A 24,271-nucleotide genomic window follows, 5' to 3' on the forward strand; every position below is an offset into this window, starting at 1 on the left:
TGATAACCTATCTGACATAATGCACAAACTCCTGAATATTTTGAGCATTTTCTGCTCTTTTTTCAAATTTCCTACACCCAAGACATTTTGCACAGAAGGTTCAAATCCTGGAATCAGTTAACTGAACAACGGATGTAACATTAGGGAGTCTAGTTGATTAACATGAAAATGGCTTAATTATCTTCTCCATCTATAATAACTTTGTAATTGATAATGGATGGTTTCAGTTGTTTGAAGTTGGATTTCTGTTTATTCAAAGAAAAACTTGAGTTGAATTAACTCTTGTAATATAATTAAAGTCTACTGTTTGTTTTAATTGTTATTGATCCTTAATCAATTCAACAAATAGACTTCAGCTGCCATTGTGACATTTATTTTGGGTCAGAGAGATCATGAGAACTCATTCACTGTATAAAACACGTCTTAATGGTTAAAGCTGATTAATTACTAACACTGCAACTTGTTATTTAAGGTAGTTTGCACATAAAATTAAGTCTTGGCTTGCAAGTGAAACAGGCTTGCCTAAACAACGGGTGTTTATGGTGGGCATTAGAAGCATTATAATCACTACATATCAAAGTTTTCATCCTCATTCCATATTGAAACTCACCTCAGGGTTCAAAAAAAAAGAAAAAGTTTGAAAGAATACAGTGAAAGTTTCCAAAATTGCATTTCCAATTAAAATAAGTACTATACTTATTAACTACTCATGAAACAATAGGAAAGATAAAATACTTTTCCTGTTACTGCTGGACTTGGTGTCCAAACTCTAGAAATGACTGTAGGAAATTTTCAATGTCTACAATTGATCACATATCACATTGGCAGTGCAATAAAAATAATTTGAGGAAAATTTAGAATTAATTGGTTGCACTCAAACTCCAGGATAGAAATAAATTGACTTTTCCTATAAAAGTCTCTTGGGGATTTTTTTTTTGCATAATGTTTCTATTGGCCTTTTATTTCTCTTATCTCTGTATGCCTTTGCATATTTTCTCTTAGCATCTCTATACTTGTATTTGCCTCCATTGGACTGCATGAAATCCAATCCATTATTTCTAACATTGGAAACAGTAATTTTAAGAATCAAAAGTTTTGCATCCTAGTGTTTTGTATAAATGTGCTAAAGATACTCACTTAGTAATATTTGGAAGTGAAGTAAGATATGTTTAACTTACAAAGGTTACGTAATGTGCCACATTTGCATGCTACTTTTAGCTATGCTCCACTTTAATCTATATTTAACAATGGCCTCAAGAGTGAGACAGTAGGTCACTTAAAATTATGTCACTGTGTCTGAAGATTTATAACAATCACTGCAGATATCTGCAATGCCATTACCCTCATTCTGTATTTTACCCAATTTTGGTTTGGTGTCAACAATATTCACTTCCAGAATCATATCACACATCGCATGGTCAAAATTGGGCTTGTATCATCTGTTAGCAAGTCAGACATTACGAATTCGGTGAGGGGTCAGGGGGAAGGTTCAGTAACATTAAAAGCCCCCCGTAACCTCAGAATTGCATGTTATGCTTTTTACATTTTCCCTCAGTCACACCCCTGTGATCTTTTAGTTGGCTGATTGATTAAATTATTGGTGCGATGAGAATCATTGAGCTGTTGCAACTCTCAGAAAGTGAATGAATAACTACCATAATCAATCTCACTGTACAGTCCAAGAGTCATAGAGATGTACAGCACAGAAACAGACCCTCCGGTTCAACCCGTCCATACCGACCAGATGTCCTCAATAAATCTAGTCCCGTTTGCCAGCATTTGGCCCAAATTCAAGCCCAACTAATTTATATTAGCTTCTCATGAACAAAATAACCACACTATTCCTCTAGCAGATAAAAGAACACTCCATAAAACCTACCTGGTTATCTTAAACAAGCTTAGCTTTCTCCTTAAAAGAAGTATATCTGTGCGAAGTGGCCTGCTTTTGAAACAACTACAACATGTGACTGACCTTAAATAGATGTTTCACCTTTGTTCTTTCGAATTGGAGAAAGGAGAATTGGGGGCTCGCTGTTGGATGAGCAAAGATTTCCTCCAACTAAATACTGGGTAGACTGAAGCCGTTCTCTTTGGTCTCCATCATAAATTCCACCCCTTTACCCAGCAACTGCCTGAAGCTGAACCAGACTGTTCACAAACTTACTGTCAATATCTGTCCCTGAAAGCTGTGCTCACTGACATCATGGACCAGACCAAATTATGACTGCTATTTTCACCTCCAGCGCTTTGCTTGCCCTACACCAGCATTAGCATTTCTATTGCGAAAACCTCTTAAGCATGCTTTTCTTATCTCCAATACTACTTCCCCCGCCACTATTTTATTTTATTCTGCTACAAGGCAAACCTCCAAGGTCTGTGCATGGCTGTGACTTTCAGAGCTGGAAGTTAATATGTCCTTGAGCTGGTCAATGAGAGAAAACCCTCTGAACAATTGTGCAACTGTGCAGATTCAAGGAAACATTGCTCCAGGTTTAACTATTCTAAAGCACCTGTAGCCAGTCACCCCCAGTCTAGCATTTGTAATCTGGTTATTCTGATAGCATCAAATTACCTAACATCGTTAGACTCACTAACTTACACTGCTGCACAGCCAAAAGCTACCTTGATTTTAAAGTTCTCACCCATTTACAAATCCATTCATGGCCTAAGTCCTCCTTATCTCCATAATCTCCTTCAGTGTTATAACATGGCAAGATATCTGTGCTCCTCTACTTCTGATCATTTATTTATTCCTGATTTGAATTACTCTATCATTAATGGCCATGTCTTTATTTAGGTCAAGTTGCCTCAGGCTGAGGCCTCATCATTTTACAATTTATGACAATGATTTAGATGTGGGAGCAAAGGCATGACAGCTAAATTTACAGATGGAACAAAGATAGGTAGGAAAGTATCTTGTGAAGAGGGTGCAACGTGGCTGCAGACCAATCCGGACAGGTTGAGTAAGTGGGCAGAGATCTGGTAGATCAAGTAGAATGTGCAAAAGTGTGAACTTGTTGACTTTGGCAGGAAGAATCAGTATTATCAAAATGGAGAATGACAGCATAATTTCAAGATGTGAAGGAATTTAGGTGCGTGGAGGTCACAAAAAGTTAGCATGCACGTAGAAACACGTGTTTAAGAAAGCTAATGGAATGCTATCCCCTATAACAAGAAATAATATCATGCAGTTATTCACAGCTTTTGAGAGACTACATCCCAAACACTGCGTACAGTTTTGGTCTACTTAGTTAAAGGAGGATGCAAATGCAGTGACAGAGGCTCAGAGTAGAGGAGATTTACTGGACCGATACCTGGAATAAGCAGGTTATCTAAGGAATGGTTAGACAGCTGGATTTGTTTCACTCAAGGTTAGAAGGGTGAGGAGTGATCTGATTGAAGCATAAAAGATCCTGAATAGTCATGACAAGGTGGAAATGAAAGGATGCTTCCTTTTGTGGGTAAGTCCAAAACTATTTGGCCTTTTTTTTTAAAATCAAGGAGCACCCGTTTATAACAGAAATTAGGAAACTTTTGTCCCTCTCAGAGGGTTTTATTAAGTTGGAACACCCATGCTTCAGAAAATGGCAGTGGTGGAATCATTGAAAAATTTTAAACCAGTTGGGGATAGATTTTCATTAGGGAAAGGAATCAAAGATTATTGGGAGAAGATGGAAATGTGGAACTGAAAACATAAACAGACCAACCCATGATCTTATTGAATGGCACAGCAGGGTCAAGGGTCTAAATGGCCCACTTCTGCTCCTAATTCATATGCTCATATGCCTTGACTCTAAACTGTGGAATTCCTTCCTAAACCTGTGCACCTCACTTTCCTCCTTTATGCTATTCCTAATAATCTACTTATTTTACTAAGCTTTTGATTCAAATTTTAATTTCTTTCTGGCCACTGGGGAGGGGCCTGAAAACTGGAGGATAGCTAATGTGATTCCATTTTCAAGAAGGGTGGCAGGGATACTATTGGAGAAAAATCTGAAGGAAAAATTTAATCTCCACTTGTTTGATGAGGGATAGTCAGCATGGCTTTGTCAGCGCAAAGCCTTTAACCACATCCCACCTGGGAGACTAATAAAGAAGGTAAAAAATACCTTGGAAAGGTGGATCCAAAACTGGCTCTTCAACAGGAGAAAGCCATTTCTGTGACTGGAGGCAGTGTCCTATGGCACACCGTAGGATCAATGCTGGACCCTTACTGTGAGTGACAGATATTAACAATATAGATAAGTTTGTAAAGAGGATGATGTGCAAGTTTGTGGATGAGACGAAGATTGTTTGGTGGTTCACACTGGTTGAAGAAGGTTAAGTTATACAAAGGTTGGTCAGATAAGCAGCTCAGTGGCAGATGAAAATTGGGAGATGATGCACTTTAGAAGAGGTAACAAGACAAGGGAGTACTCACTGAATGACAGGATATTAGGAAGCTCAAAGAAACAGAGGAATGTTAGGGTGCAAATCCACAGATCACTGATGGCGACAGTAAAGTTAATAGGGTGGTTGAAAAGGCATACAGAAGACATGCTTTTAATCAGTCATGACAGAGATTATAAGAGCAGGGAAGTTATGTTGGAGTTGTAAAAATCTTTGGCTAGGCTACTGTTGGAGTACTGTATCCCATTCTCGTCAGCACTCTTGGAAGAACTGCACTGGAAGGGAAACAGGGGAGGTTCATCAAGACATTGCCCGGGTTGGAGCATTCTAGTCATGTACGGAGGCTGGATAGGTTCAGGTTGTTTTCTCTAGAGCAGGGAAGGCTGAGGGGGATCTGATTGAGATTTTTAAGATTATGAGAGGCAATGGACAGGGTAGATAAGAAGATGTTTCTCTTAATTGAAGGGCCACTAACGAGGGGACAATATTTTAAAGTCAAAGGCAGGAGGTTTAAAGGGGACTTAAAGAAAACATTTTTCACCCAGACAGTGGTGATAATCTGAAATGCACAGACTGGAATGGTATAAGAGGCAGGAAACCGCACGACTTTTAAATAGTGTGGATGAGCACTTGAAATGTCATTATATTCAAGGGTGTCGGGCAAGTGCTGGAAAGCGGGATTAGTATAGGTAGGTCAACACAGATTAGAGTGTTGAAGGGCCTTTTCCATCTGTCTGAATCAAATTCTGATCCACACTTTGCGTGTAGGGCCTCTGCGAAACACAGTGATGCATTTATTCAGTAAAAATAGCAATAAGATCATATCCTGCTTGTTGTTGGAAAGCACCACAATTTCTCAGTGGATATCAACAACCTTTATTAAGTTTATTCATCAATACAGGAAGAGGAAGAGAGAACACCTCAGAAATCCCACACACTTGGGGCCCAGTTCCTGGTGAATGAAATTCAATCGCACATGAATGCACCAGCTCTATCCATTTATGTCATAGCTATTAGCAACATATCACAGCATCTTGTTGTTTCACAGATTTCAAAGCTGGGTTTAGAGGAGTTTGACTAGTATTTAGTACAAACTAAAATGTAATGGTCTAATTTTCAGCTTCCTTACCTGAGTGGTATTCTAATACTGAATTAATATTATTACCACATCATTGTTTTTAGGTCTATCAACTCAGAGGACCATGTGGCAAACCTGAAAAGTAGCCTCGCAATCTTAACTTCAAGGAGGGTAAGATCGCTCAAACTGAAGGTTTTCTCATTTTTGGGTCAAATTAAAACCTGCCAAGTTTTAGTAATGTCACCTAAACTTCAACATTAATAAAAAAAAATCCCAGTATTGCTACCCAACAAAGCACTTCCCAGGACATAGCTATGCCAATAAGACAGAATGAGCTAACATTTAATTAGTTATCCTCTTAGCTCTTCAGTTCTCTAGAAGAATACAGGCTGCCCTTTACCTGAGGCATTAGCTTCTCCAGGTGTTCAACTCGATGATCATTTGATGGGTGAGTGGAAAACCATTCAGGAATTTGAAATGTTCCAGAAACAATCTTCATCAATTCTAATTGTTGCCAATATACACTGCTTGCTCTCACATCGATGCATGCCTACATTAATGAAAAATATTTGTAAAACAATAAAGCTTATCATCAATACATATGTGACTACTTACTAAATAAATTTGATTTATTAGCCTCTTGTAATTATGTTTTATGAAAAGCACATCAGTATAAGAAAATGATAATTTGATTGGTTTGTAGTTGATTTCATATTTGTCACATTGATTTATACGTTGGGGCTAAAACTAATGGCTGGAGGAATGGTTCCATTCACTCACCAAAAAGCTGACAGCAACCCCGATAAGGTCATTGTCAAAAGCCTCAGCAACTGTGTACCTATCAGACGGCCTGATTAAAGGTATTGTGGTATTTTTATGTTCAAAGATCCCATATTCAAGAGTTGCTAGTCAATCAGTAGGCCAGGAGCTCTAATGGGACTGCAGAAACAATGAAGGAAACCCCAGAATGTGGATCTTGGAGGAGGCAGTCAGGGTCTGGTGGGTAGTAGTCATCACTGGTGAAGATGGAGGTGGCCAATGATGAAATTAACAAATTACTGAAGATAGTCTACCTTGATACCAGAGGCTGCCCAATCAGGAGCTCTCCTTCCACAGTCTCCTCCGCCAGTTGATATGGAGGACACCCAACCCTTACTGGCTGGCCTCTCAACGTGGCACAGTCTATTAGCTGGGGTGGCCTATCAGCTTCAGCAAGATGAGGCCCTTAAGTGAACATCAATAGGGCAGAAATATTGCTATCAACCTTCCAGTCTCAGACAAAATTGAAGGGAGTGGTGAAAGTCGTGGGGTCCTCATATCCTCGTTCTCTTCCCTTTCTGTGATGCCTCCCTACCCACTCCAATGCACCTCCTGTAATATATTTTAATCAACCTGTTCAGAAATGTTATGACCCACCTCTACAGCAGATGGAGCTTGAACCCAGGCCTAACAGCCTAATCATTAAACCAAAAGAGCCCTTGCATGTTCTGCTAAATATTTGTGAATCAACCTGTTCAGAGATGTTAGTACACGTCTCTGGAGCAGGTGGGACTTCAGCCCAGGCCTCCTGGCCTAGGGACAGACACAACCATCGAGCTACAAGATCTCCTTGCATCTCCTGCTACAAAATAAGTACTAACTGCATTTAGGTAGTGAAATTAATCGAGTGTACATCTGTGCTCTTAAATACATACAAAAAATGAGGCAATTTGTTGAAGGTGCATGACATTCAAATGTGTGGCATCATATTAAAAAAAATGCTTACGAGTGTATTGAGACCAGGTTGAATTTTCCAGTCTTTATTGTGTGGCTATCTCAGTTGTAACATTTTCCACTATTAAGCATTCTCTAATTAAATCTGAAAGGATTCACTTCTGTTGGACCATATTATAGGGATAACTGAAAGTGACAGCAGCTGCAACATCTCAGGCCCACAAGTAAAATTTAGCAAAATACTAGAAGAAATAAAAAGAGGCAAAGCATATTAACGGCCCAGAGGTCTAATGTGGTTTCTTGCCCATGATGCAGATTTACAGATGTTGGCAAGATTATGCACTGACAAAAAATGGCAATGACATTTGTTACCAACAGTGCAGGCATTTACAATGTTAGTTCGAAACATAGTTTCGATAAGTAGTTCAAGTTAAAGCCTTAGAAAGATCCTAAGGTCTGTAAGTCGACATAAAGAAAATTAATTGCATTAAAAAAATTAAGGTCACTAAATCTTACAGCTGGTAAAGATGAAAGAAAACCTGCTATTCTGATTCCAATCACCAATCTGTGTTAAATTAATTGATTGTAGTCAGTTGGTAGCATGTTAGCAACTGTGGGTTGGGCAGAGGGTTAAAAGAAACAATAATTTCTATACCCAATTGTTACCCAGTGATTGTGGCTGAAAATCTGATCGCAGCCCTCTTGTGGCGCAGGTAGTTTCCAAATCATGCTGATTCATTTTCTAGAACATCTTTAGTTCAAAAAAATGTTTTAAAAAATGGTGAAGGAGGAGAGTTCTTTTTAAAAAATGGAGTTTGTGTGGGAGAGACTTCGATGTGCTGTCAAACATCGATCTGGTCATGGATTCCTTCTTTGCCTTCTGTTTCAAACTTTTACACTTTAAAAATATATATGGAGAATTTTTCCCCAAATGGAGCTTTGTGCGGGAGAGGCCTCCAAGTGTTTGTTGAGTTTCAATCCGGAGAAGGATCTTTTTTCTGTTTGAAACTTCATACTTCAAAAAACATTTACACAGAAAGAATTCACAAAGTGGGAGAAATTGTTTTTACGTACAGAGCTTGTGGAGAGGCCTACAAGTGGACAGCTCAGCAGAGAATTTTTTTTTAAACAGACGTTGAAAGCCGACGGTTGGCACAGGGAGTAAACTTGTTACGTTGTTAAACTTGTTAAGAAATTGCTGAAGAAGAGTCCAGACCCGAAACGTCAGCTTTCCTGCTCCTCTGATGCTGCCTGACCTGCTGTGTTCATCCAGCTCTACACCTTTTAAACAGGTCTCTCTGCCCCAGAAAAATCCCAGTAATCCAAAAACCTGAATTCCTGCACACTGCACCACCTTTTCAGCCATTGATGTATCTGCCCTATCCTTTCATTCCTTCCATCATTAGAACTTGGGGGACCTACAAGTTTACTCCCTGTGCCAACTGTCAGCTTTCAATGTCTGGATAAGAACAATTCTCTGCCGAGCTGTCCACTTCTAAAGCTTGTGGAGAGGCCTACATGTAAAAAACAATTTCTCCTACTTTGCAAATTCTTGTTGTGTCAATGTTTTTTGAAGTATGAAGTTTCAAACAGAAAAAAGATCCTTCTCCGGATTGAAACTCAACAAACACTTGGAGGCCTCTCCCGCACAAACTAGTTTTTTTTAAAAAAAAACTCTCCTCCGTCACTATTTTTTAAAACATTTTTTTGAACTATAAATGTTCCAAAAAACGATTCAACATGAAGATCATAAGCCTGCAACTCAGGAGCAGCTGCAAGATCCACAGTACTCTCAGTCCACTGTTTTTATTTTAACCCAATTTTCTAATCAACCTGATCAGAGGTGTCATTTTACACCCTTGGAGCAAGTGGAACTTTAACCTGGGCCTCCAAATCCAGGGGTAGGAACACTACCACTGCACCAGCAGAGGCTCCCCAGAAGCTTTCAGTCTGTTTTGCCTCATCAACCTGTTCAAAGATATCATTACACACCTCCAGAGCAGGAGAGATTTGAATCTGGGTCTCCCAGTCCAAGGATATGGAAACTCCCACTGCGCCACAAGAGGACTGCATTCAGATTTTCCGCCACAATCACTGGGTAAGAATTGGGTATAGAAATTATTGTTGCTTTTAACCCTCTGCCCAACCCACAATTGCTAACATGCTACCAACTGACTACTATCAATTAATTTAGCACAGATTGGTGGTTGGAACTAGAACTTCAGGTTTTCTTTCATCTTTACCAGCTGTAAGATTGAATAGCCTTAATTTTTAAAAATGCAAGTAATTTTCTCTATGTCGAATTACAAACCTTCGGATCTTTCTAAGGCTTTAACTTGAACTATTTATCTAAACTATGTTCAGAACTAACATTTTAAATGCCTGCACTGGGGTAGAGTGGCATTTTTGATTAAGGAAAACACTACTACTGTAATTAGAGAGGATATATTGAGGGGTCATCTAGTGAAAACATGTGGGTAGAAATTAGAAACGAGAAAGGGATGATCACCTTGATAGGATTGTACTACAGGCTCCCCAATACTTAGAGTGAAATTGAGGAACAAATATGTAGAGAGATCTCAATATATATAAGAATAATAGGGCTGCAATAGTAGGGGATATTAATTTTCTAAACATTGACTGGAACTGCTCTTGTGTCAAAGGTTTGGATGGTGAAGAATTTGTCAAATGTTTTCAAGAAAACTTGCTTTATGTAAATATTCCTGCAAGAGGGGAACAAAACTTGACCTTCTCTTGGGAAATAAGACAGGCAAGTGGCTGAAGTGTTAGTTGGAGAACATGCTGGGACTAATGATCATAATTCTATTAGTCTTAAAATAGTTATAGAAAAGAATATGCCTTCCATAAATGTCAAAGTTCTTCAGTGGACTAAGGAAAATTTTACTGGAATGAGACAAGAACTTTCAAAAGTTAATTGGGGGTAAACTGTTAGCAGATAAAGGGATGATTGACAAGTGGTTGGCTTTCAAAAGTGTGATAACAAGAGTTCAGAGGCATTATGTTCCTGTCAGAGAGAAAGGTAAGGCTAGCAAGAGTAGGGAACAATGGATAAATAAAGATATTGAGGTTCCAGTCAAGAATTGGAAGGAATCATATATTAGAAATTGTCAAGTGGATCAAATTAATCCACTGAAGATTGTAAAGAGTGTCGGGGCATTCTTAACAGGGAAATCAGGAAGGCAAAGAGGTGATATGAGATAGCCTTGGCAGATAAGGTTAAGGATAATCTGAAGAGATTCTACAAGTACATTAAGAGCAAAAGAGCAACAAGAAAGAGAACAAGGCTCCTTAAAGATAAATGAGGTTGTCTTTGTGTTGAACCTTAGGAGTCTGGAGAGATATTAAATAAGCATTTTGAGTCAATTTTTACTGTTGAGAAAGAAATAAAGGCTAGAGAACCTGTGGAAATAAATATTGATGTTTTGAAAACAGATCACATTATAGAAAAGGAGGTGCTGGAAGTCTTAGAAAACATAAATCTCCAGGACATTGTGGGAAGCGAGGGAGGAATTTGCAGGGGTGCTAGCAGAAATATTTGTTTCATCTGTAACCACAAGTGAGGTGCTGAAGGTCTGAAGGGTTACTAATGTTATGTTAATGCTAAGGAGAAGCCTACACACACTATAAACCTGTGAGTCTGATATCAGTGGTGGGTAAGTTTTGAAAGTCATTCTGAAAGATAGGATGTCAATGCATATGGAGAGTCATTTGGGATAGTCAGCATGGCTTTATGAGAGGGAAATCATGTCTCACAAACTTGACTGAGATTTTTCAGGAAGTAACCAAAAAAAAAATTGATGAGGGCAGAGCAGTAGAGATTATTTACTTGGTCTTTAGTGAAGCCTTTGATAAGGTTCCGCATGGTAGACTAATTAGTAAAGATTTCAGAATCAGTGACAGAATCGGTCCTAGTCAGCATGTATTCACTAAAGGGAAATCATGCTTGACAAATCTGCTGGAATGTTTTGAGCATGTAACCAGTGGAGTGTACAAGGGTGAATCAGTGGATTTGGGTTATCTGGACTTTCAAAAGGCTTTTGACAAGGTTCCACACAAGAGATTAGGAAGGAAAATTAATGCTCATGGAAGCAGAGGTATTGTATTAAATGGATTGAGAACTGGTTGGCAGACAGGAAACACAGAGTATGAATAAATGAGTCCATTTCAGAGTGATAGGCAGCGAGGAGTTAGGTGCTGCAGGGTTCAGTGCTGTGACTCCAGCTGTTCACAATATACATTAATGATTTGGACGAAGGAATTGAATGCAATATCTCCAAATTTTTAGCTGACACTAAGCTGGGTGACAGTATGTGCTATGAGAAGGATTTTAAGAGACTGTAGGGTGACTTGGCTGGGCTGGCTGAGTGGGCAAATACTTGGCAAAGCAATATGAAGTGGGTTAATGTGAGGTAATCCACCTTGGTCGCAAAAACGGGAAGGCAGATTATTATCTGAATGGTGGCAGTTTAGGAGAAGGTGAAGTGCAACGAGACCCGGGTGTCATGGTGGAACCGTCACTGAAGGCTGGCATGCAGGTACAGCAGGCAGTGAGGGAAAACTAATGGCACGCTGGCCTGCATAGTGAAAAGATTTGAATATTGGACTAAGGACGTCTTGCTGCAGTTATACAGGTCCTTAGCGAGGCCACACCTTGAGTATTGTTTCCAGTTTTGGTCTCCTAGTCTGAGGAAGGACATTATTGCTATTGAGGGAATCCGGTGAAGGTTCATCAGACTGATTCCAGTAAGTCAGGACTGAATACGAGGAAAGACTCAATCGACTAGGTTTGTATTCACTGGAACTGAGACGTGGGCGGGGGGATGGTGGTGGTGGAGAAATCTCATGGAGACATATAAAATCCTGATGGGACTGGGCTGGCTAGATGTAGAAAGAGTGTTCCCAATTTTTGGGAAGTCCAGAACTAGGGGTTACAGTCTAAGAATAAGGGGTAAGCCATTCAGGACTGAGATGAGGAAGATTTTCTTCACTCATAGTTGTGAACCCGTGGAATTCTCTTCCACAGGAAGCTGTGGGGGCCTGTTCATTTGATATATTCAAGAGGGAGCTGGACGTGGTACTTGCAGCTAAAGAGATCAAGGGGTTTAGGGAGAGTGCGGAACTGGGATAATGAGATTGCATGATCAGACATATTCATATTGAATGGTGACGCAGGCTTGAAGGGCCAAATGGTCTACTTCTGCATCTATTTTCTACATTTCTAAAGTTAGATCACATGGAATTCAGGGTGAGCTTGCCAGTTGGATACAAAATTGGCTTGGCGGTGGGAACCAGAGGGTGATGGTGGAGGGTCATTTTTCAGACTGGAGACCTGTGACCTGCAGTGTTCCAAAGGGATTGGTACTGGGTCTACTTTTGTTTGTCATTTCTAAAAACAATTTGGATGAGAAAGGTATGGTTCATGAAGGCATGGTTAATAAGTTTGCAGATAACACCAAAATTGGGGTATAGTGGACATGAAGAAGGTTACGCAAGATCTTGATCAATTGGGTCAATGCGCTGATGAGTGGCAGGTGGAGTTTAATTGGATAAATGTGAGGTATGTTTTGCTAAAACATACAAGGCGAGTTTATACAATTAATGGTAGGGCCTTCATGTGTATTGTAGAAGAGAGGCCTAGCAGTTCAGGTACGTAATTCTTTGAAATTTGCGTAGCAGGTGGGTAGAGAAGTTAGAAAGGCATTTAGCACGCTTGTGTTCATATACTCAAAGGACTGAGCAAAGAGTTGAGATGTCATGTTAAGGTTATACAGTATGTAAGTGAGGCCATTTTTGAAGTACAATATGCAGTTCTGGTTGCCCTGTTATAGAAAAGATATTACTAAACTGGAGAGGGTTCAGAAAGGATTTACCAGAATATTATTGGGAATGGAGGGTTTCAGTTATAAAAAAAGGCTGGGTCTTTTTTTCACTGGAGTGTAGGAGGTTGAGGGGTGATCTTATAGAGGTTTATAAAATTAGGAGGGACGCAGATAAAGTGAATGACAACGACTTCTTCCCTCAGGCAGGGGAATTCAAGACCATAGGTCATATTTTTACAGTGAGAGGACAAAGATTTAAAAAGAATATGAGGGGCCACTTTTTTTTTTTACACGAAGTAGTTAATGTGTAGAATTAATTGCCAGAGGAAGTGGTGGATTTGGGTACTGTTACAATGTTTAAAACACATTTGGATAAGTACACGAATAGGAATGGTTTGGTATGCGAGGATGGAAGGATATGGGCAAAATACAGGCAAATGGGATTAGTTTAGTTTAGTCAGTGAGGACTAGTTGGACCAAAGGGTCTATTTCCATGCTGTATGACTTTACGATTCGAAGTTAAAAATAAAACTTAAAAATTAAAATAGTAAGAAATTGAAGATTTGATCTGTCCAGGGGACAATGACAAGATCAGAATCAAGTGTGTGGTCTCCATGATTGAACACATTAGTAATAGTGGCCAGTTTAAGGTCAGTCATGAACAATGGATATCAGAGTGAAGTACCAAAAAGCATCTGACATGATGTGTCTCTGTACTATTCAACGGCATTAGTGTTGTTTGAAGTTGGAAAATTGCAGAAGCACAAAATTTCTGATCAGCAGCCTCTCCATATTTAAGGGTATTACATTCTATGTGAAACATTAATCTCTTTCTGACTTTCTATATTTCTAAAATTTATGTTTTTGTTACAGATTTCCAACATGAGCAAATTTTCCTTTCATCTCAATAAATTTGAATTACTTGGATTCTTAATAAAGAGGTAAAAATTACAGACATAAAAATTGATATTTGTTTCAGCATTCTGTTCAGTCGTCCATTCTAAAGAAGTCTAATTCCTACAGACCATGAAGAAAACCAAGAACAGTAAGTTTTAATTACACAATTAAAGCATGTTTTCACCAAGTTTTCTGCAAAGAATGGTGAGCAAAATACTTGGTAATTATATTGTCTGCGACTCGCTATACATGAAACTTTGTACTGCTCAATACATGACTGCAAACCAAAGATCGCAAAGCTTTGGAGCGTATAAGTTACCTTAGCGGCAAGTCGTAATCCAACTTCATCAGCCTCAAACTCTAGTTTCCGGCTGTACGGTCTGTCGAACATGTACTGTAGGAAATAAATGTATTAATATTATTGTTGATTGATAACACTGACCAATTTTTCAAGTTTAATCTACAAATCAAAGTAGGTAATTCAATGCACGTGCCGCCCTCTGATCTCACTCCCTTATTTAGGTTTAAAATATACTTTCAGAGTCAAGAGTTAATATTTAACAACTATGTCAAAAGTTGGAAATGCCTATGTACAAATTTGTACATACAAATTAGGAGCAGGAATGGGAGATTCGGACAATCAAGCCTGCTTCGCCATTCAATAATATCATGATTGATGTGTCAGGTCCATATTTCCAACTACCTCTGATAACCTTTCACTTCTTTGTTTAGATTTAAAAAGAAAACAAACTATCTGCCACTGCCTTAAAATGTTCGTAGCCTCATGAGGAACAGAGTTCCAAAGACTCTTAAACTCTTGCTGCAAAATTTCATCATTTGCCTCAACTGGTTAACTGCTTACTTTCAAACAGTGATGCCTAGTTCTAGGTTATTCTACAAGAAATAACATCCTTCCACATACTTTCTATCAAGGCCCCTCATGATTTTTAAAATTTACTCACTCTTCTAAACGCTAGCAGATACAAATTTAGCTTGTATAACTTTGTCATAAAACATCCCAACCATTGCAAGAATTAAACCAGTAAAGACTTTCAATGGACTGTTTCTAATGCATTTAGATCATTCTTAATTAGGGGAGCCAAAACTGTACTCAGTACTCTTGGTGTGGTCTCAGTGATGCCCTGTACAATTGAAGCATAATCTCTCTTTATTTTTGTATTCAACTCTCCTCACACTAAAACGTAACATTTTATTAGCTTTCCTAATTACCTGCATACTAATCTTTTCTGACTCATGCACCAGCACATCCAGATGCAGAACAACTCTACATCTCGGAATTTAGCAATCTCTGACTGTTTAGATAACACGTTTCTGTTTCGTTCTTCCTGCCAAAATAGGCAACTTCATATTTCCCCACATTATGGTTCATGTGCCACATCCTTGACCACTCACTTAAACTATCTATATCCCTTACAGACTCATTTCATTTCACAACCCGCTTTCCCAATTTTGTGTCATCAGTGCATTTAGCAAGTGTACCTTTGAGCCCTTCATTCCACTCATACACATATAAATTATAAACAGGGGAAGCCCAACAGTGAACCCACGGCACTCATCAGTTACATCTTGCCAACCAGAAAAATACTTATTTATCCTATTTTGTCCTTTAGCTAACAGGAAGGAATCTTCTATTCATGCCAAAACACAATCCTCTAGTTTATTTTCCACAATAAGTTTTGATATGACATCTTATCAAATGCTTTCTGGATATCTGAGTACAATGCATCAACTTGTTCCTCTTCATCCAAAGCATATTATTTTTCAAAGAATTCCAGTAAGTTTGTCACATATTGCCTATGTCTGATTACCTTGAACTTTTCTCTAGCAGCTTTAATAATAGTCTCTAATATCTTCCTTACGACTGATGTTAAGCTAACTGGCCTGTAGTTTGCTCTTTATTAATATTCTTGCCCTTTTCAAATAAAAGCAAGTTACATGTTCTATTTTCCAATCTAATGGAATGTTCCCTCAATTTAGGGAATTCTGGAAAATTAAAATCAAAGCATTAACAATCTCACTAGCATTTCTTTTAAGACCTTAAGTTGAAGCCTATCAGGAATCAAGGATTTAACAGCTTATAGCTCCAGCAATTTGCTCACTACCACTTCACTGGTGATTGCAATTTTCTTAAACTCCATTCTATTTTCTGATTCAGTTATTTCTGGGATTACTTGCATCCTCCTCAATGAAAACCTATTCAATGCCTATTCACTACCTATTCAATTCATCTGCCATCTCCTTACTTCCATCATTAATTCCCCAGACTCACTTTCTTGAACCATTGTTCACTTTGTCAACATTTTTAAAAAAATGTGTGTAAAATCTCTTGCTGCTTTTCAATGTGTAACTAACTTTCTCTTGCATTCCATAGTACTTTTTTAGTTATTCTGCCCTACCTCCCATCATTGCATTATGTTATTTTCCTTAAATTTCATACTACCTTTAACATTTTGTGTTAACCATAAGAGTGAGAGATCCTTCCCTTAGAATTTTTCTTTCTCATTGGAATGTACTGATTCAGAAACGTGTGCCATTTCATCTCTATTGACGTATGCCTTAAGCTAATTTACCAATTCACTTTAGCTTATTCTTCTTATGTGCCCTCAATTAAGTTTAAAATGCTAGTTTTGGACACATTCTTCTCTCGCTCAAATTGAAATTTAAATTTCAATCATCTTCTGACCACTGCCACCCAAAGGTACATTCACTGTGAGGTCACTAATTTATTTCATCTCATTTCACAGCACCATATCTAATATAGCTAGTTGTCTGGCTGATTCCAAAACATGCAAGTCTAGGAAGCTATTTCAAAAACACTCGATGAGCTCCTCATTTAACCACCTTTGCCCTTCTGATTTTTCGTCTATACGTTGATTAAAGTCCCTTAAAATTTTCCTGCACTTTTCTGACAAACTCCCACCATTTTGTCCTTTATATTCCATCTTGCCCTGTTGTTTCAGTTCGGAGAACTGTACACCACTCCCACAAATAACTTATTGCCTTTGTTTCTCATCTCTCCGAAACTGTAGCTACATCTTGATTTCCAGAATGAAGGTCATCCATTTCTATTGTGCTAATACCGGCATTAACTAAACACAGACACATCTCCACATTTCTCGAGCTTCCTATTGTTCCTAAAACGTCACGTACCCTTCAATATTCGGGTCCCAATCAATGTCAATTTGCAGTCACAACTCTATGATGGCTATTAGATTTACTTCAAGGTGTGTTATCAGTGCCTCTGCTGTAATTTTGGGTTCATTTGACTGTTAGCTACATTTAGTTAGAGAGCCCCCTAGAAAGTAACATGAACAGTATGATGTAGAATCCCAGCTTTCATCTAAAGAAATGCTGTGGTTTTACAGGGGGTTAGATGTATGTACAAGGATACACAATATGCGGCTGTGGATTCCAGAGTCATAAAGACGCCACTTTTCACAAGGCTACATTCAATCAAAACTTGTCTTGATCACGTAACTGCTGCTACTACTCTAGTGTTAAATTTCAAATAAAAACAAAGACTAAAGCTCTATATTGCAAAAGTGTAGCCTAGTGTTTTATGTAAAACTCAGAAATATCAATAACTGGGTCATTTACATTTTTCACACACCTCAAAGACAGAGACCTAAGAAATCAATGTATCTCAATAAAATCACTCTCAATAAAGATAACTTGAGGTGGTTTAGTTAACCGAGTTTCCTTCATCATGCATATCGATTTTTTAAAAACACCTGAACAGACAATATTTTCCATTAGTGAAACAGAACGTCACAGGGTGACAGATCACAACGGTTCTCTCATATGAGTAGTACACTTCCAATGATATTAATCACCACACATCAGATGTCACCATGTCTTTTTTGTGTACAATGCATTTGTCTGGATATTTCTTTGTATCCTTTTGCATTCTGTTATAATTTTGCCGAAAATTTCTTTTCACCTTGTTTGCCTATTTTATTTTTGTTTTTGTTGTTTTCCCATTTCCTTCTGAGTGTGAAATAATGAGCCATCCAAAAGTAAAGGTCTGCAATTTTCATCTTATGGTGGCACGTTTAAGAAAATTTAGTTTATAGTACAGAGTGGTTGCTTTTATATCTGACAAGTTACTTGTCATTGTTGACTCATTTTTATGTCACTGCCAACATTGCTTCTGACACTGATTCATGCCTCCTAAAACAATAGCTAACTCTACTGCATAACCAGTTTCAATACTTTGTAAGTGTTATTTGCACTATCCCCCTCCAGTGCCTCTCTGTCATTGTCCAGCTTGTGTCTAAGGTGATAGTGCATGAAGCTGTCTGTACCCATTCCATAATCCTTTCAGAATTTCCCTCGATGCCCGCATCATTCCCCTCTCGTTGCTTTCAACATGATCCCTATTTAACAATGGCAAAAGAAAAAGAATAAAAAACTTAAATTGCAGGAGCATGAGGGGATTTCAAATTTTATTACATTGAAATAAGTTTCATTTTAAATATAAAAGTCAAAGGATATTCAAAGTAAAACGTACCTCAAAATAATTTAAATGTTAACGCAATCACTTGGGAAGTGAATTATTTCCAAAGGACCAGACACAGAAATAAGATGAAGGTAAGGTCAACCAGCAGGGCAGAACTGGGAATCATTCCCAACAATGAGACTAGTTCAGGTTGTCAGTTGGCAGTAATAGCAGGGGCAAGGAACCCTAAAAATTGGGGTCAGGCTGAGCCATCAGCACAGAGAAAGGTTTCAAGAAAGCAGGTAACTGATTTTGTTTGCATTCCTAAACTCACTATACAGAAATTACAATAGCTGCCTAACAAAGTGAAAGATAAGGTTGGAAGCAGGGCTGCACGTCCTACCCTAGAAAACATTAAAGACAGTCTCACTGTAACAATTAGGATTTTAATAATCACATATTCTCTGACTAATCATGCTGAGAACTAACTTTAATAAACATTTCACTCTTAATTTAATACTTTATAAAAGAAACAATGTCTAAGGTTTTAGAGTAGATTTGTAGCTCGGGTTGTGGATGTTGTGGTTGGTTGGCTCGCCGAGCTGGTTTGTTGTTCCGCAATGTTCCCAACATGATGGTGAGTAAATACAGCACCTAGCACCTAAATCAAGCATACAGAACTGGAAGAGTTCAGTTTGTGCTGAGTTAACATACGCCAGCCCAAAAAACAGCAGGGGTCTGACAACTTCATCAATGCACCGGGAAAGAAAAAACATGTTAGCTATCTGATTATCAAAAATTGCTCATTCGTTACATCAGGCAACTGAGATGATAGCAAACTGCTAGAATCAGAGCCATCATGAATCATAGTCCAGCATGAGTCGATGCACTTTGGTAGGCAGTTATTGTAATTTCTGTATAAGTCAGACAGGAATACAAAACAAACTGCTCCATTTTGAACAAGTTATGATTTTTATCTGCACAGGGTAAGCATTGTTCTTTTCCAACTTGTCACTGCTCACTACTATCTGCTAATTTCAAAGTTAATCTAAAAATCTACATTCACAGCAAACAAGGGAATATTCTCACCTCAATCAGTTTCTTTTGGATCCACTGTCCCAGAGCAGCAAGGCTATCCCGTGGGAACGTAGCCCAAATGAGTGTCAAGAAAACAAGGCACACAAAATCTAGGAGTTGAATTATACTTGCATGTTCCGCCTAGAAATCAACATGATCACATGACTAACATCCTAGTAAGTCAGTGGTTATTCATTTAATTGAAAATGTGTCAACTGCATGTAAATATCATCACAATGGTGTCAGATCTATGCATATGTAATGGAACCTCATTATCCACATTACAATTATCCAGATTTTCCATTGCCTCATTATATTGTCCATGAACCCCAACCTGCTCCTAAAGATGTAAATGAATCCTACAACTCTTCTAAAACTAAATCAAATTTATGTTAATTGTAGCATACTTGCGATGATTCAACAGCCTATGACATTGATCTAACAAGTCTTCCCTGTCAAAAATTAAACCAGTCTAATTATAAAACCTCAAGTTGACAACCATTTTCAAATCAATCCACTCAGTACTACACTGGGGAGTCTTTTGATGTCCAAGTCCTGGAGAGGGACATGAACTCCAGTTTCTGACTCAGATAAAGTAGCAGCAAGTTAGCCATGGATGATACAGCTGAATAGTGTGGATCAGAGTGTGATCATTCTTGCACCGAACAAAGTAAGTAGGTCAAAGACTTTCAACCAGTCAAGCGGAGGAAGGATCTAGAAGAAATGAGAAAAGCTAAACTATGAAACAAAAGAGGAAGGAAGAGCACAGGAGATTACACAAAAGGAGCACACAAATAAGGAAGAAACGACTTATAGAAAGAAATGTAAAAAGTTGATTGCAATAAAGTGGCAAGAACTGTTACGAAAGATGATTGAAATCATCTGTATAGCAATAGATGCAGTTTGTAATAAACACAGGGGGACTGGAAACAGTAATACATTGTGAGAACCAAATGTAGTTGGGATTGTGGAGTTATGGCTGCAGAAAAATTAGGCTTGGGAATTAAGCATTACAAGTGTTATGTATTTAGTAAAAGGTAGGTCGCAAGAAATGCAGATGTTTGGACTCAGAGACAACACAGTGTGGAGCTATGTTCCTCCAGCTCCACACTATGTTATCTCTTTAGTAAAGGCAGATAAGGACAAAGGCGAGCTGAGTCAGTTGAATTTATTAGAGATAGTATAACTGTCGAAAATGTGAAAGAATCATAATTAAGACAGATATAGAATTCATGTGAATATAGATAAAAGATCAATCATACTCATACTAGAAATCTATAGAACACTAAATAGTGAAAATGAGATAAAGAAAGAAACACAAACACAAATGAACAGGCACAAAATATGATGGGGGCTTTCAAATGTACCAAAATTAACTGTCCAGTAGGTGTGTTATGTACAGGTCTCCTTTTTGGTCTGTAAAGAGTTCTACAAGGGATCTGACAATGGGAAATGAACTAGAACAAATAAGAGAAGTGAAACTAAGTGAACATCTAGTCAATACTGATCATAACATAATATACTTTAAGATGATAATTAGAATTAACCTGACAACGTCCAGGTCAATAAATTGGAGAAATGTTCATTTTGAGGGGTTGTTACTAAAATTTGGGAAATTAGTGAACAGCAGTATTTGCAAACAAGGATGTGTAACAACAATGGAACACGTATTTGACAGTTTTCTTGACCTGTGTTTAAAAACTATGTTCTGTCAAAAACAAGAGGAAAAGAAACAAAAACTGATGAGACATCAGGGATAATGAACACAAGTGGAAGAAATTGAGAGTTACAAAAGTAGAAGCAACTAAATGCATGGACAACAGGGGACAACACGGTAGGGGAGAACATGAAAAAACTACAGGGGAGAAAAATCTAATAGTCAAAACAGGAACGATGAAGCTAAATAATGAAATAAAATACCAAAAAGCATAGTTAAATATTCAAAAGGCACAATAAAAGCAGTAAAGATAAAATCACAGACAATGATAATGAAATGGCAGAAATAGAACAGCTTTTTAAAGGAGAAGCAGAGTGTTTTACTGTGAGTATTCCAGACCATAGGGCCAAGACAGCTGAGAATAAAGCTGTTAATGGTTGGCTGATAAGAACTGCAGGTGCTAGAGATATAAAACAAAAAACAAAGTGCTAGAGAAACTCAACAGGTCTGGCAGTATCTCTGGAGAGAGAAACAGAGTTAATGTTTCAAGTCCAGTGGCCCTTTGTCAGAACTGAAAGTAGCTGGGGAACAATGGTATTTAGGCTGTCAAAAAGGGGAGGAGTGAGTCAAATAGATGGAGACAGTGGTCAAAGAGGGTGAGGGGGAAAAAAAAGCAGAAGCAGAAGGGGTTACTGATGATAAGCCAAGAGAGAGATAAATGGTGAATGGGTGCTAATAGGAACTGTGAATAATTAAAAAATGAGTTGCCAGTGCTGGGAACAACCCTTCCAGAACAGGACATGGGAATGTGGAGGTGGGTAACAAACGTGGAGAATGTGTTACCGTTCTGAAATTGTTAAGCTCCATGTTGAGACTGGAGGGTTGTAAAGTAACTGGATGGAAAATGAAATGAAAATTGGCCATCTGTAAGAGGCCAAACTATTAGATCACAGTTAGGGAGAGGTGACGATGTAGAGGCATTTGAAATTGAACACACGCATTTTAAAATCAAAAAATTGCTTGAAAAGCTCAGCAGGTCTAGCAGCATCTGTGGAGAGAAATCAGAGTTAACATTTTGGGTCCCAGTGTTCCTCACACCTGCTGAGATTTTCCAGCAAATTTTTGATTTTAAAATGCTTGTTGTCAATTTCAAATGCTTCTACATTCTCACCAATTTGTTTTTGTTTCTGGTTCCCAGCGTCTGAACTTCTTTTGTATTTTATTTTAAAATTAAGGTACTTTCACATGAGGAACAAATATATTTCAACATGATTGAGCTAAATAGTAAATTAGGATCGGGAAAGCAGATAATTGGATGAGCTCACATTTACAGAGCAGACAAGATGGGAGTCCTATTTGAGAAGTCATTAGAAAGTCATGTCTAAAGGGAACAAATGTTTCAATAGCACAGGAAATGAGTTGAATCAGAGGTCCAGTTAAACAGTGTCAAAGAAGTGGCAATAGATGGCCTTGGTGACGTGAGAGGAGGTGATAGCTCACTGGTATTTTTGCTGCACTAGTAACCCAGACACCCAGATTACCCTGTGAATACCTCTGTTTAAACCCTATTACAGCGGATGGTGGAATTTGAATTTTTAGAGACAGCATTTTTTAAAAATCTTAAATGTTATTCTTTCCAAACAATTGAGAGCAATGAATTGTACTCACCCCATGAGCAAGGAGACAATGAGCCATCTCATGACCTAGAATACATGCAAGTTGATCAGTATCTGCCACAGCTTTGAACAGCCCAGTCAAAACAAATACCTGCCCATTCTATGCAAAGAGAAAATAATTTCATTAGAAAGGGGCACTTCTTCAACACAAAGTTAGGAAAGGATAAATGATAAGGCTGGAATTTAATGCTGAATGATTCTCTCAATACTCATTGTACTGATTGTGTACCAAATTTTGGCTGTATTCAAAATCTGAAAATAATTTATCCAAGTCCATAATAACCTCCTGAGGATTTATTACTTCTTGCTACTGGAGATGAAATAAATGTGTCAATGTAATTGTCCTAATCAAACAATTGTTTCATGGCTAATGTGCCCATCACAAAATAATGCCCAAAACTAGCAAATCTTATGGTATTTGGTAAGTGGATGAGCGGGAAAGGAAAGAATAAACTGCTCTACAAGGTAACAATGGTGAACCATATTTCCAAATCACAGGTTAGGAAGCACAGCTGGAATTCTTGATGTTTATGATATCATCGGAAAATCCAGAGGTGAAACATTAATCTTCATAGCAACTCTCAAATCGGACGCTGTCCGAATGCCAATGTGTGTGTGCAACCTAAGTGGAGGCAGACGTGTGTGAGAGAGAGGATGAGGTGATATTACTGGATGATGAGTACATGTCGGACATGCCAAGGACTTACTGTTGAGTAAGTGATGCGGATGGTGAGCTTTGAGCAGTGTTGGAGGGTACTGGTTTGCTAGGAAGGTTCTATGTGAAGATCCATTCACTAACCTTGACAACATGAGTTCATTGTATTACTTGTAACACTGCTCTCAGGTCTTCAGGTACAGATTGGAGGTATTTACCTTCCCAGTCATTAATCCCATTCCCTTCTGAGTGTGATGTTTGAATGTTCTCCTAGTCATCTACAAAACAATGATATCATCCCTCATGCTCAGCTCACCAATAAATATCTTCAGCCTCACACTATAACACAGTGAGCTAATGGTAAACTTTCAACAATTGAAATTTCATCAATATTATTCCATACAGCTTCCTTTTAGAAGCAAAGGCCTACCTTTCAGAGCAGCAGATTAGCTAATGTGTCTGCACAATGCTGATGGGCCTCCTATTGAACATATAAGCAAACAGCAACCAGTCCAACCTGTCTCTGCCTCCCTAACCGGTTCTTCCTCTCACCCATCCCTTCCTCCCACCCCAAGCCGCACCCCCATCTACCTACTAACCTCATCCCACCTCCTTGACCTGTCCGTCTTCCCTGGACTGACCTATCCCCTCCCTACCTCCCCACCTACACTCTCTCCACCTATCTTCTTTACTCTCCATCTTTGGTCCGCCTCCCCCTCTCTCCCTATTTATTCCAGTTCCCTCCCCCCATCCCCCTCTCTGATGACGGGTCTAGGCCCGAAACGTCAGCTTTTGTGCTCCTGAGATGCTGCTTGGCCTGCTGTGTTCAT

The 24,271-nt window shown here is 38.5% G+C and overlaps 1 protein-coding gene across 8 annotated transcripts in view; it reads right to left on the bottom strand.

The window, feature by feature from the left end:
• oma1 (OMA1 zinc metallopeptidase) overlaps nt 1–24,271 on the bottom strand; it is a 69,106-nt gene that overhangs the window by 9,914 nt on the left and 34,921 nt on the right. For all 8 annotated transcript variants that reach the window (XM_048539712.1, XM_048539719.2, XM_048539718.2 and 5 more), the window contains 4 exons: nt 22,779–22,886; nt 19,466–19,594; nt 14,237–14,311; nt 5,868–6,017 (listed from right to left, as the gene is read on the bottom strand). In XM_048539712.1, the coding sequence (XP_048395669.1) occupies nt 5,868–6,017; nt 14,237–14,311; nt 19,466–19,594; nt 22,779–22,886 (462 nt within the window). The remainder of the gene's footprint in view (nt 1–5,867; nt 6,018–14,236; nt 14,312–19,465; nt 19,595–22,778; nt 22,887–24,271) is intronic.

Source organism: Stegostoma tigrinum, chromosome 8 (assembly GCF_030684315.1).
Source record: "Stegostoma tigrinum isolate sSteTig4 chromosome 8, sSteTig4.hap1, whole genome shotgun sequence".
NCBI lineage: Eukaryota > Metazoa > Chordata > Chondrichthyes > Orectolobiformes > Stegostomatidae > Stegostoma > Stegostoma tigrinum.